The 15,251-nt window shown below is 35.1% G+C and overlaps 1 protein-coding gene across 1 annotated transcript in view; it reads left to right on the top strand.

Moving 5' to 3' along the window:
• WDR27 (WD repeat domain 27) overlaps window positions 1-15,251 on the top strand; it is a 111,364-nt gene that overhangs the window by 61,285 nt on the left and 34,828 nt on the right. The window contains exon 23 of the mRNA XM_065632076.1: window positions 5,852-5,950. Within this exon, the coding sequence (XP_065488148.1) occupies window positions 5,852-5,950 (99 nt within the window). The remainder of the gene's footprint in view (window positions 1-5,851; window positions 5,951-15,251) is intronic.

Here is a 15,251-nt window from a genome sequence, read left to right as displayed (position 1 = left end):
CATTTCCAGAGTGGGCGTGATCCATCCATGATGCTTCATAATGAGAGGTGAGGTAAATTTTCTTAGAATAAAATCTTCAAGTAATGATTCTCCACTCTACCAAACCTAAGAATGTTATAAAAGTAGAAGCAACCTAAATACAGTAGTGTTAGGTGCTATATAAATTCCACAGGCAGACAAATAAAAACAATCATATACTTGAGGCTTTGAAACTGGCTAATTAAATAGAAACTATAAAATCAAGAAAAGCTTCTAAGAAGGGTGGCTTACAGAGGCAAATCTGAGATATGGTTTAGATCTGTTTATGTAATCCTTTCAGTGAAGAAAATTCAAAGTGTGTTAGTTATAACTGTCAGCATGCTGATACATTTGAAAAGTATCCCCTATATCTTGAAACATGACTGATCTTGATAATATTCACTGTTTTAATAATAAAGAACATTATTAATTTTCACTATTACTCCTTTCGTAGTTATGTGAAAGGAACTCAGTGGAAACCACGGTCTTACGGTAGTGGGCAATTTGCTGTGACTACCAGAAAGGCAGCACCATAAGTGGCATTAGAAGGGGAAGGGACTCTGAGGGGCCAAATTATATGCAACATTTTGGTGACAGGCTTGGATAGACTTTCCATGCTACCATGTGGCAAATGTATAAGATATCTCAGAACTGAAAAGCATTAATCAGTGCTTAGGATACTTTTTCATTTTAGTTTAAGTAGTCCAGGTGCTTTCTGAGCTTGAGATGAAGGAAAAATACATGGTTCAGTGGGAGATGTGCCCCAGTGTAAAACAGGGCTGGTGGAGTGCAAGGCAAACAATTATAATAGGTAGTGGGGGAGTGTGCATCAGGTTTGATGGCACTAGTGCAGGCGAATGGAGACTAATGTCTTATTAATAAATCCAAATGTCTTTCATAAAAGTGTAAACAAGATCATTTATTTATTTTTCTATCAAGAGGCTTTAATGCTGCCCAGGGAAGTGCTGGACTCGTTATCCCTGGAGGTGTTTAAAAGACATATAGGTGAGACTCTTAGGGACATGGTTTAGTGCTAGAGTTAGGTTATGGTTAGATTCAATGATCTTAAGGGTCTCTTCCAATCAAAATTATTCTTTGACTGTATGATTCTGTAGCTCATTTGAAATATTAGGAAAAATATTTGCAGGGAAGGGATGACTTCGACCAATTAATGCAAAAGTTCTAAAGAAAAAATCTCTATTTGCATAAAATCATATTAGGAATCTTAAATACCAGGTGGGTTTTTTGTGTGTGGTTTCTTTTTTTTTTTGGTTCCCCCTCCGCCCCTGCCATGATCCATTTGTAAAATATGTGCTCCAGTTTCAAGCCACAACACTTCCAAAGTTTTTTCTTGAAACTGGTGTTGCTTTTCTGGGCCCTGTGCAAGAGCGGGTAACAAGGAGAACTTTTCTGTTATGTTTCATTGATTTGCTTCCCCCTCTTTCCCTTCCCAGGAGGGAGTAGGAGTGTAAGTAGTTTGACTTAAATGTATGTTGCCATGTATCGGACTAAAGGGCAGAGGGAACAGTTTGGGACAATTTTGCTTTGAAGACAGAGTATAAGAAAACAGAGTAAAGAATTTATGGTGAAACTGCAGATAAAGTCAATTTATTTAGCGCACTCTCTTTACCATTGCAGTAGAATTAAGTAGTTTTCCATTTGGATACAAATTCTTCCCTCAAGGAGGGACCTTCACCCTTCTTCCCTGTCTCTTGCTACGAATTTAAAGAAGAAAGCACAAGCTTGTATATACATATAAAATGCTAAATACACTCTCACACTGTGGGTTAATGAAAACTGACTACTCCAAATTTTCTTCAAACTTCAAGTGAAAGGAAACACAAGTAAGTATGTGGTTATGTGTGTAGGAAACTTGCTTGGAAGCTATTGGTACAGGTAAATGATTTTTACTTTTGGCTGACCCTTGGACAGAGAAGGAAAGGAAATACCAATATCTACTGATTCAGTATTTTTATTACAAGAAATTGGTCTTAATATAAAAAAAAGGGATTGACTTTGGCTAAAGTCTACAACAGATCATATACACATATGCATTTTGGGTATTGCTGAGTACTTCCTAGACTGTTTTGCTTTCTTTTTTATTACATTTGGTTTGCTAAAAGTCTGTTCGTTCTCTGTCATTGAAGGCATATTTTCAACTTTTCTTTTTCTTCTGTGGCTAGTGTTATGGTATCATTCATAATTCACTTACTGGTTTTTTTTTCTGTAGAGAAGAATATGCTAAAAAAATCTAGTAAGTACAGGATAGAAAAACTCTTTGAATGACATCAGAAATGTAATAAAACTAGGATGATGGCAGACTATACTGGGAGAGTGTTTATACTGGAGGTATTCCACTTCTTATGAATACCTGAATGTCATTTCTCTTTTTCCACTACTGAAGTTAAAAATACTTTTACTGAAAAGTTTATTTTTAATCTTGCACCAGGCTAACTTTTAGTCTCAGAATTTAGACTATATCACTGGCTACCTTAAATATCTGTGACCAGAGTTACTTAAACAGAAGCTGCTTTTATATAATTTTTATGATGATGTTTTTCTTTTAATCACATTTTACTGTGTTACACGTAAAATTACTCTGATTTAACATATTCGCTATCACTTTCCTTAAAAGCACACTTATTGGAAGGGACGATGATAGCTACCACAACATAATGAACTATTCTGGGGTGTAGTTAGGGACTCTGCCACTTCTTATGTTGAAGCTGAACCATCACACCTAAATATTTAAGATTTATAGGGCTAGAAATACAGTATCAGAAAGAAGTTTAACATTAGTTCTGTTAGAATAGAATAATAGGAATGAAATACACTGGGAAAGCTGTGTTCCCAGCCATGATCTGTGTGTTTTGTTTAGCAGCTGTTCAATATGAAAATAGTCTCTGTAGTAAAGATGAGAGTAAAGGTAAGTCCCATGCTGATGAGTGCTTCAGTGGTTTGCTACAGGTGGGCTTCTCTCTGTACTTGTTTGTCCTTACTTTTCACTGGCCCAGTGAATCTTCTTATACAATGTGACAATTCAGCAGAGTGCTGCACCCCAGCCCAACACTTTGGAGCATTTCTTGAAAGGTGGGAGGTAAGAGTCTGAATGCTTTTACGTCGAGAAGTGTGATTAGCTAACACCTCTTTTTAGACAACCGAATATGCAGTTGCTAAATTCTACTGAAGCTGCACAACTGCTTCATGACATTTTTTGAAAAAAAGTTATGAGCCAAATGGTTGATTTAGGAACTGTGTGGAAGAGCATAAATTACTAGAACACCTGGGTTTCACAAACATTGGATTTGTCTTCAAAAAACCAGTGAAATATTATCACACCTGTTTTACAGAGAGGAATTGGGACATAGAAATTAAGCCAAAAATGAATGTGCTGCTCCCAAAGTGACAAAGCTTGACTATGAAGAAGAGAACACAATGTTACAAGTACTGACATAATGCATTGGTGTCAGCATACGAAATTTTGATACCAGTTGAGTCATGGTACATTATTATCAGAAGGAAGAAACAGACAGTATGGAAGGAAGAGAATGGATAGATGTAGTCTTAATTATAGGGAAATTTTGAAGGGTTAGAACTCCAAAACTTTCTCTTTTTAAGCCCATTTACTTGGCAACATTGTTATCTGTTTAGGATGTGAAGTAAATAACCAACACTACCTCTTAATATTTTTATGTCAATGAAGATGAATCTTTTGACTAACTGGAGGTATTTACGAACAGCAATTGTGGCGCTTTTGTACAGAAACAGCAAGAACTTGAGTAGTTCTGTGTACAGACTGAATTTACTAATATGTACTTTCCATCAGAGAAAATACTTTTATGCCTACAGACACATCAAAATGCTTTCTTTTGTGTCAATATATCACTTTTATCTTGTTTGGGTTGCCCTTACCTGTCTGTTCCCCTGTGAACTCATCATGTGGCAAGGGCTGTAAGTCACAGGAGCTGTGATATGGTCATATGTTTTGAAACAAACAAAAAAATGCTGCTTTTATATTGCTAACAGTCAAATACTCGTTATTATGACCAGTTTCCTGAGATGTTTAAAAAGCAGGGATGAGAGCCTCACTTTTTAAGGCAGAATTTCCAATTAACAAGCATTTTCCATAACCTTTTAAGAAGGACACAATGATTTTAACACATTACTGGAGACTGCTACTTTCTCAGTTAGTGTGGCAATATCTGTGGAATGCTACAAAAGATCCAGAGGTTAAAAATGGATACTTACATTTCTGTCTGGTTTTAGGTGCTTCATTTATGCCAGTAGATGGTTTTAATCTGATATCCTGGACTGAATCCAGAATATGTGATGTATGTAAACTGGATGCAATTGAGTAGATTTACGGTTGGCCTCTTGGTTTGCTTTTCAGTGCTGGTTTGGACTGGTGAATCTTTGGATCTGGCTAAGATTTCTTTTCTGAGTGAGACATTAAGTGTTTTTCAGGACCTACATTCATCCACGAATATTTTCGTGAATTGGGAAGACTGTCAGTTGAGTTCACAAGTTTTTGGGACATATATCTTGTAGCAGTTTGGCATCTGCTAGGGAAAGCTCAGCTGTCTTGGGTCTGAATGATTAAACTCATTTTAGGGTACTATCGACAAAAAACTTAAGCCACAGAGTAATACAATGTTGTAATAGTGCCTATGCACAGTTTGGCTTAGTTTACGTTAGGCTGTAATCCGAATTCCATGCTCATAGTCTTAACTACAGAGATTTAGTAAAGACAATGGAATATTTTAATTTTTTATTGAAATGTAAAATCTAGATTATCATCTTTGGCTAATTTTTCTGCAAGCTTTACAATTTTATTTCTTTTGAGAGACACATTTTTAATGTACCAAATAAGTCTGCGTATTGTCTACATATGTTATGTGTCTTTTCTGATATACCTTGTTATACGTACTGTCTGGCTGTATCCTGCAAATAATTGCTATTTTTACTAGCTAAGGCATAGTCTAAAACAATCCAATGTGTCTGCACTTGATTCTCACAAGTGTTTCTTATGTGGGGGAAATATACTATAGGATTTCCTTTAAAACATTTTCTGTTTTGTCTGTGTAAGATAATGCTAATTTAATACCACAATCAAACCATTTTCATAGTATCAGTATGTCTATGACTTTCACTGAAATTTGGATTGTTTTCTTAATGCAGTTTTACGTTCACACTTTTTCATTATTTGAAGCTGTACCAATAAGAACTTAATTATTTTGCTACTAAATTTTATTATACTCCTTGAAAAGCACTTTTCCTTTTTCTTTTGAGAAGTAAATGCAGGCAGTATGCTTTTTGTCATTAATGATACCTGTATCACTCGAAATAGAATTGATGTGTTATTGAATTCTATACCGTTCAATTAAAAACTGCAAAGACCTATGTAGAAATGGAAAAATTTTACTTAATGTAGTGACAAACATCAGGGTTTTAGAAACTGAAGTTTTAGATTCTGCATATTTCTACTTAAAAGAAAGGATTTAAATTCTGAAGAACATCCTTAAAAATATATTTTTGAAGGAGCTTTTTTACCTGTCTGCTTGAATTATACCTAATATTTAGTTGTTTAAGGGGAAAAGATTGCATAACTCTTTCTGGTTTTTTTTAATTTGAGTTAACTTAAGCATTTGCTAAATTATCCTGAGTTATAGAAATCAATTCTGAGATGTTGATGACTTTTATATCTGTTTAGCTATTATGAAAATTTTCTAACATCTCTGTAGGCTGGATCTTTAGTCATCTTATACTATAACTTAGTGCTTCTAGAATGTGATATATTTCTTTAAAGTGACAATATAATCTCATTGTTTTTCAGGCTTACATATATGAAATGTGTTCAAGCACTTTTTCACATAAACTGGGAGGACACTCAGAATCTGTCATTAATGTGGCTTTCAGTCCCTCATCTCCACAGGTAAATCGTTGCTTTTTTTCCTCTTTGAAATGAAAATATGTAAAATCTTCACTGTAAATTTGTCTTTTACTACTCTTCTGTTTACCTACCAATATGCTGTGCAGCTGTAAGTCTGTTCATCTACTTCCAACTATAGTGTGGTTATTGTGTCAGTTATAAACTCATACAAAATGCTGCATGCTACAGACAAATGCTCTATCTAACTGCCTACAAAGAGGAGTTGTGGCATGGGAACTACTGCAAACCTGTACTTGTTGAATGTTGGGAAAACGTACATCCACCTCAAATTACCTGAGTAGACCACTCCTAATACAGAGAATTTAAAAGAGAAATAATTAGGGGCAAGGAAATAGCAAGGGGCTCAGGCCTGCTTTAATTACTCAAAAGCTTGTAAGTTTTAAAAAGCAATGGTATTTCAAATGTGCTTTGTCAGAATAAATAGTGAAATAGCTTTATCACAATGTTTTGAAAAACTCTTGCTGTTTTGTTTTGAGCCTTTCAGATATCTATAGATAAAAAGTACTCCAAAGAAGGTAGGTATTAGGCAATGACAATTCCTATTTTTTTACTGATCATTGATATTATGCTGTGTTAACAATACTATATTTCAATGTAATGGTTTAATTATACTGCTGCAATATATACACAGGAGTCTGTTTTCTAAGTTTTATGTCAAAACCAGAGCTTCCCTACAGCTAGTTTATCATGTGAATTCTTCATATACTGTTGTATACTGTTTTGAATCCTAGACATACCTTTTTTGTTTTCATGTATTGAAACTTCATTGAAGGTTTCTACTTTCTACACTTCTCCTTCCATTAAAGAGACAACAATGATCACTATATATATATATCTGAAAGAGTGCACTGTAACCTCCTCAACACTGGTTTTACTTGCTACTATTAAAAATATTTATGGAATACGTGTAAGTTCTTTATATGTGGGAGTATTGTCACATTTACATATCTCCTTCCATTTGTAAGTAAAGATGCTAGCATTTCTGTGATTTTTGAATTTCTGGAGGTTTTATTGATTGGATATATGTTGTCTGAACTGAGAAATTGTTAACTGCTATCTTACGGTGAACATTATATATTTCTGCTCTTTGGATTCATCAATGTTATATTCAAACAAATGGTATAGTTTATTAAATTTTGCACCCAGATTAAGACTAGTTTCAGGTTTAGCACTGAACACAGTTCTGCCAAAAAAGATGTTGTATACTGGATAACAGAGCTGACTGTAGTCTTGCAGCATCCTGATTTGTGATCCAGCTGTTGGAATCCATTTTGATGGAAAATGTCTTAGCGGAGTTTAACTGTTAAAAGTCTAGAGGCTCAGTTGCAATATCAAGACTTTGAAGTAACTAAGTTCGGGCAAATCAGTTGTTGATTGAGGGGGCAGAATCTGTAAATGGTAAAATAAACATTGACTGTGGATCCAAGCCAGACTGGTCTAACTCTGAAAGTGTGCCTTGGGGCACCAAGCCTTTAATATTGAACTTTGTGAAACTTCCCACAGTCAGTTTGGTATTATGGTTAAGAGTCAAATCTGAAGTTCAAGAACCAGAAACCCTTTTCTTGAAGAGCTCTTTCCTGAGAAGCAAGAGCTGTCGATTTGAACTAGATGACAAATTTCCTCATAGATACAGTTCTAGGGGAAGATTTTGAAGCTGATGTTATCAGGAGCACTTTACTAAAAAACAAGGAATATGCAGAAACTGCTCCTTTGAAGGATTACAGCTGAAATGTAAATTCTGTTAGCCAAGTCATTCTATACAATAAGCACTCTGAAATGCTTTGTAAATAAGTATTTTTGGGGAGTTGCAGAACAAAAGAGAAAAAATGTCCTGGCCTTTCCAAAATTGGATTTAGCAGGAAGTTACTTTCAAAGGCACTAGGAGAAGCTAAGAAATGCAATAATAAGCTTGTAGAGTGGAAAAGAAGAAAACCACAAATGAATCAGAAAAGAATAATCCCATGCCTTGAAAGAAATAGTTGCATTAGGCAGCCAGACCTTCCAATACTGAAAGATTTTTATACCTACTACTACCACTAGTTATGGATTTAAAATTGACACTACTCTTGTTTCATTCAGTTTGAATGAAACCAGTTAAGATTTATATTTGGTTCTGAATAACCTCTGCACAAAGCCCCATTGCATTCAAAGGGAAACACTGGCAGGGGAAGAAGTAAGGGGTGAAAAAAGGGAAGTGGCTGATGAGTGAAATTTGAACATTATCTCTAAGATTTCTGCCATGGAAAAATGCAGCCAAGAGTGAGGTGTACTGGCAGCACTCCAGTTCAGTGGTTGCTTGCCCAGCACCTGTCCATGAGGTAGTTTGTTCCAACCATTATTATAACTCTCACTTGCATAAATGCTCTTCCAGAAAAGAGGGAAAAACCCTGGATGGTTATATTAGTGATTTTTTTACTTATGTGGGGCACTGTTGCTTTCATCATATGGTACTCTGGAATGATTTATAAAATGGTTACTATGAAATCTGGAGAAGGGGAATAAGGTAGAAGATTTGCATTTATCTTAGATTCGTTTTCAAGATTTTTTTGCAGTTTTAGCTTCTCATTGTCACTTCCTGGTGTTTATCTTACCAAAATATTAATTAAATTTCAACCCCTTTTAGGGAATATACATTAAGGGATGTTATAGTTTTAAACTATAATAACTATAACTACTAACTGTAACACATTTGAATCAATCTAAGTTAAAATAGAGTGTGAGTCTTATCTTCAAATATGGGAAAAATAAATTGTCTCTCTTTAAAATATTTTGAAGCAGGATAAAAGCAAATGGATACACTATTGTCATCTGCTCATTTTAGTGTCTTTTGTGTCGTTGAGTTTTGGTTTCATCTTTATAAAAGCTGGCAAAACCATCCAAGTACACTCTAGCATATAATTGTACTCAACATTCATTACTTTAAAAAAAAAATAAGCAGAGAAGAAGAAAAGAAGCTCAAAGCTCTGAGACAATATACTATGCTGGAAGTTATTTTTTCATGACAGAATCGTGACTGAAATCAGTATGAATTGCTACCACCCTTGTTGTATACTGAGAAGTAGGTTTGAGAGGGAGAGAAAATCTACACCCCCAAACTAAACTTCAACAGAGCAAGGCCTGAGCAGCCTAATCTGAGCTATTTTGAATAGAAGGTTGGATAAAATGATTTCCTGAAGTTCTCAGAAGGCTACCTGTTTGACATATGCAGATATTTAAACTGATGCTCGATAAGTTGATGTAGAGCATTTTATGAAAAATAATTAAAAATATAATTTGCATTGGATGAGATATGGCAAATCTGTTCCATTCTCTTTGTCTATAGACTTAAAGGAAGTAAATATATGACAATCTGAAGTGACCACCCAACTTATATACTGACAGATAATTTCAAGAGAAAAAACACAAACTAAAACTAAACTATAATGGAAAACGTCCTCAGCAACCTGGTCTGAGTTCAGTGTCGAGTTTACTTTGAGCAGATTGGATGATAAGGTTTCCTGAAGTCCCTGCAAATTGAATTATTTTCAGATTTTGTGATAGAGCACATGGTCCAGAAATCTCTTGTCGCTGAAGGAATGGCAATTTAATATTGCCATGTAGAAAACAAAAACATTTTTTGATTGCCACAAAAGTTCAACTTGTGGCCTGTTTATCAGTAAAATATCTACTTTACTTGTGTGGAAGGTATTAATTCAAATTGTTATTCATTAAAATATATACTTTTTGCGTTAATTTATAAGTCTGATTTTATGTTTAGAAGTACAGCTACATTTCAAACAACATTAATTTCAGGTACTATTGTGTTATGGCACATTAAGGTTAGATAGTAACTGACCATAAGTGCATTACTTGGCAGCCGAAGAAAGTTAAATGGATAGTAGAGATCTGTATATCTCTTTCACAGCTAAATTTGCATGGGAACCACTGAAAATTTCATAATGATTTTCTGCTGACCTGCTTGAAGGGAGACATGTTTAATGTCCCCAGTAAGGATATTTGTTTATGGGTCTCTTAGATAATAATACAATTCAGCAGTAAACCCACTGCTTTAGCCAGAATTAGTTACAGGTGGTTTTGGATGTGTCTGGAAATGAGTTATCATCTTTTGCTAGCTGCTAAAAAAATATACTTTTCTTGGTGGTCACATCTGGAGATTTCCCTTTAGAACAACTTGTATGAAAACTCGGTTATTTTGCGATTTTGATTCACCATCCACTTAATCATAGAATTTTCCAAAATGGAGGTAGCTTTTGCAGTGATATGGAAAAATATTTATCAGACTTTAATTTGCTAAGTTTTGGCTTTGATAGTGAATGAATCTTGTCTTATTCCTATGTAGGGCACATTTTTTCCAGTATGATATTCTTCCTCAGGACTATCTTGTCACAGACTGAATCATGTGGATCTAAAACCTTTGACCTCTAATATGATCTCACTGAAGTCAGGAAAACTCTTTCACATGGTTCTTTTGACCCTACTGTTTGGCCCAGTCTGTCCCAATTACTCCCTCATAAATCTACAAATACATCAAAACTAAATGTAAATGGAATTTGGTAATGTTTGTTTTTCTTTCTCCTGTAATTTTATCTCAGAGGAATTAGCAGCCAGCTGTCAGCTTTCCTGATCTTCCATTCCAGGAGATCAAATCCAAAGGCTAGAAAATGCCATCAAATTCTTTTCTGAAATGTATTTTGAAGTTTTGAATTCTGCTGGAAGACTAGAGTAACTTTAAAAGATCAGGTTCTAAAAAGTTTTCAATAGACATTTGTTGAAAAATCTTTTGGTAGAATCCTTTGTCTTATTTATGGTCCTTGGATGGAACGACCTTCATACTTATGAAAGAAATAGAAGCAGCAGCATGGACATCTAAGGGGAAGCTGTAATCAGGTCAGAAAAACCTCAGAGGGAGTGTATCTCTCATAATGAACAAGAAAGGAATGAGAAAGCAACAATGAAAAGACTTGGGAAGGATGTCTGAGGAAAGTGATCAGGACATTTATTTTCAGGGCAGATATTTCACTTAAATTAAAATCTGGCAACTCTAGCAGCCAATGGACAGAAATCCTTTTGTACTATTTGAGATAATAAAAACATCCAAACCTATAAAGGCTAGAATTAGCTTACTGAAGTCTCAGAAAGCTAGACACTGAGACTAGGGGTGTAAGCATATTTGTGGAAAAGAACACCTGGTAAAAATCTGAAGACTGGTTATTTTCATTTGGATTTTAATTGGCTTCAGAAGGAATAGGCTTTTGCAAAGAGGTTACTGTTCATATTAGAAAATACACTTTCCTGGAATTCTAGGAAATTCACAGATTATCCTGAGCTGAACTGAATATGCCTCTACTATGCATGTTAAACAATCACAGCTGATTTGCTTATAAAACAGAATTTTCTAAATGCAGTGATGTCCTGCTTAGGAATTGTTGGTAAAGGAGGAGAAAAGAGATGCCTTTTTGATCAGAAATGGACTACGGAGTTGTTAATTATTCCTGAGTGTTCTACTGTAGAAGTCTTTTTTACCACAGGCCTTTCAAGCATCTGCTCTGCTGTGCTGCGCTGCTCTCTTCAGTTTGTGCTCATATGTTAAACAAAACACACTTGCAACTGCAGTGGTTTAAGCTAGTGTGTTTTACTTCGTTCTTTGGATGTGCTGGTGCTATATATGCAGTCAGTCAACTGGCTTGACTGAGAATCTTCCGGTGAAGAGTGTGATTAAAGTTGGGTGACAAATCAGACAAGACTGTGAGAGGCTACTTAATGGTATTCCAGCATGCCCTTTTGTGTCTTAATATCAAGTCTTCCACTCTTCAGTCATTTCACAAATCTATTCTCTTTCTTCATACTACTTTAAGCTGCTGAGGAAAAAATTTCATCAGTTTTCTTTATGAGCAGTAGTGTGCAGTAATGCAGGCTTTGTATGAAGACTGTCTTTGCCAAAGACTGTACTGCAGTTTGTATCTGGTGACAAGTTATTTTCTTTACCCTCATCCTGCCAAAGAAGACAGTTGCATTAAAAATAAAAAAAAGCCTGCTGCTGACCTCATATACATGCTTTCTGAGGTTGAACGTATTTCTCTCCTTGTCTTCTCCTTGAACTGTTTGCCAAATCTGTGTACTCTCATTTGTGTAATCTTAGTGAATCAAACAATGATTTGCAACGGATATCTCTTAAATTCAATGAACCTCTTAGTTTAATTTTTCTATCCAATTTACTGAAATAGCAGTCTGACTAAATTTTATTAGCATTTTATTTTCATTCACCATCATGTTCAATATCCTGCTTCTTTTATCTTCAAATGCACAGATTTATTATCATGGTATTAATTAAAAAAAAAAGAGGTGGCAGTTAATACAATTTATCTTAGCTCTCATGGGCTAAACACTGTTCCAGTTTGATCAACATGTAAATGGTACCAAGACATTTGTGTAAAGTAGTTCAAGGCACCTACATGTGCCCTTTCTTATTCTTATAATACTCTAAGACTTATGAGAGGGAGAATTTTGGTTTGCTGGGGCAAACACTGGAGTAAAAAAGATCTCTGCAAAAGGTAAGAGCACACTGAGTGCTGTTGAGCAAATGAATCATTGTGATAGCAAGTGAGACCTTTGGATGTTTTAATGTAACACAGTGCTTTTTAAAAAAAAATGTTAGCAGTCATTGATGCAGCTGTGTATTTTACAAGCCCACAACTTGTTAATAATCTATGAGATACCCTTCAAATTTAGAGAATTGCATAACCATTCAACTTTCAACAGTTAAATGGATTTAGAAACTTAGCCAAAGCACAGAAGTACAACTTGTATTTTACCCTAAATTTAGCCCTAGTCCAAGTGGCTTGAGGGAAATGAAGGGCTCCAGCTTTACCCACCCTTGGGGGATTCTCAGAGTGCACTTGGTTCCTTACAGTGCCTAGTTTTGTTGCTGCCTTTAAGTCACTAGTTACATTTGCAAATCTTGGCCCTTGCCTTTTTAAAAACTGCTTTGATGGAAAAGCATGTAGAGCTTTGGGTTGTAGCACCCTCCTGCTACGAGATTGGTCAAGTCTGTGGAGAACCTATTAGCATGGCACAGCAGATAGTCCTACTGAATTTATTCCAGTCACTGAGAATTCATAATCAGAGTTCCTCATTTTACGTGTATGTCTCTGCTTATAGCAGGAAGACCATTTCTTATGCAGTTTCTAACAAAACCCAGTAATGCTTTGTGCCAATTAGTATAAGAGTTGATGTGGATTAGTGGAAAAAATTGTTTATACCAAAGGAATTCTTGTAAGTACATATGACAACTCTGAAGAAGGATGTCAGATTAAAAGAAGAAGAAGAAGAAAAAGAAAAAGAAGAAAAAGAAAAAGAAGAAGAAAAAGAAGAAGAAAAAGAAGAAGAAAAAGAAGAAGAAAAAGAAAGAGAAAAATAAAAAATAAAAAAATAAAAAAAATAAAAATAAAAATAAAAATAAAAATAAAAATAAAAAGAAAAAGAAAAAGAAAGAGAAAAAGAAAAAAGAAAAAAGAAGAAAAAGAAGAAAGAGAAAGAAAAAAGGAAAAGGAAAAAGAAAAGGAAAAAGAAAAAGAAAAAGAAAAAGAAAAAAGAAAAAGAAAATTAAAAAAGAAAAAGAAAAAGAAAAAGAAAGAAAAAAAAGAAAGCCTTCTGTAAGCTAGAAAGGACAATGTAATTCAGTTTAATTTTGGGATACTCCAGCCTTTCTAAGTGTATTGCCAGCAAACAACAGCTGTACACCACATGATTTTAGACAAATACGCTTGCACTAGCAAGCTTCTCAATTCATAGCACATTTGTCATAAAATCTTTACTGTACTTCTTACAAGTGTAGATATTTTATTGAATGGCACTACTAGGTTGAAAGGGGTGGTACTAAACAATTGGTTACTCAGCTGTTCAATGTGAATTCTATTTACCAAGTATCTGGACAGGGAGGGTGGGGGTCCCTTGTGGACTGGAAAGAGGTAGGATTGGCTGGGAGTAGGAAGGAAAGGCACTAACTGTAGTCATAGGGATAATGTGAAGAACAGACAATTTCTTGGAAACTGTCAGATAGAAAATAAGAGTGAAGAGGAAATGGTGGAGACTAACCATAAGGACTGGAGGGAAAGAATATATGTGTGGAGAGAAGTGATGATATTGAAGAGATGAAGAGAGAGCATAGAGGGACAGAATGAAAACCTTGCAGAGAGAAGCAAGAGAAGATAGCTACAAGGCTAAGAATTATTGTTTTTGTATTTTTAGTTAAGCCTTTTTTTTTTTTTTCTGAAAAATATAGTAAAAGTGAGATGCCCATGGCCTGGTTTTCAGAGCCGCTGAGAACCAGAGGTTGCTCTTGACCTAACAGTTCTGAAAATCAGTGTGCTCAAGACCTCAGAAAAAAATGCTTTTCAAAGAACACGAAGAGAAGCTGCCAGATGAAATAAACCTCTCCTACTTCCTTCACACACTACAGAACTGTCTTTCAGGACCCAGTAATACCGTATTGAGTGGAATAAGCAAGCGAGAGCGTACTTCTCATGCTCCATGAAGGGGCATGTAGAAAAACATTTTGTGAAGTGGACTTTGTACTTTGAGTACACTCTCCTCCTCTGTCCTGAGAAGCTGAAGAGAGGAAGCTTTGCCAAACAGTAAGAAAAAGGACTAATCATTAGGAGTTCATTCAGCTACATTTCTTATATAGAAGTAGGAATTAGAATTTAATTATCTTACACAGCTCTGTAGGAAGCAGTCCTTAAGGTATCTCATTTCTTGACAACTTGAAAATTGTTGCTATCATACACTTCTCCTGCTCACCAAATAATATTCATAGAATGCAGTTGAATATCTGCTGATACTAGAAACCATCCTGGGGGAGGTTTCAGTTCTAAAATTACTGGGCTTTCATGTAGAACAGGTACAAAGCTTCTTCTCCTACTTGGATTAAAATTCAAGCATTCCTGAGCCAAGAAAATTCTCTGTTCTTACATGGGCTTTAAGAAACTTAGGGCCAAATAGACTGGCAATTCTGATATAAATATATAGAGGATGTATAGGAAAGCAGAGTTCACTGACTAAAAACATAATTAGATTAAATACAAGGAAAATGAAGTATGGAATAAACGGCATTCTAAATGAGTTTTTGGAAGATGGAAAGCTAAATCTTAGCTAACAGATTAAATATGAAAAGAAAAACAGACACAACTTCTGTCTCAAATTAAAATAGCAACATAAAATGATTCCAGCTGTCCAATGGAGTATGATATAGCCACACCAAACATTTTGGCCCAGCTCCCAGCTC

This window comes from Caloenas nicobarica, chromosome 3, assembly GCF_036013445.1.
Source record: "Caloenas nicobarica isolate bCalNic1 chromosome 3, bCalNic1.hap1, whole genome shotgun sequence".
In the NCBI taxonomy this organism is placed as follows: domain Eukaryota; kingdom Metazoa; phylum Chordata; class Aves; order Columbiformes; family Columbidae; genus Caloenas; species Caloenas nicobarica.
The sequence above is the reverse complement of the archived record's forward strand: the minus strand, read 5'-3'. Positions and strand labels throughout refer to the sequence as shown.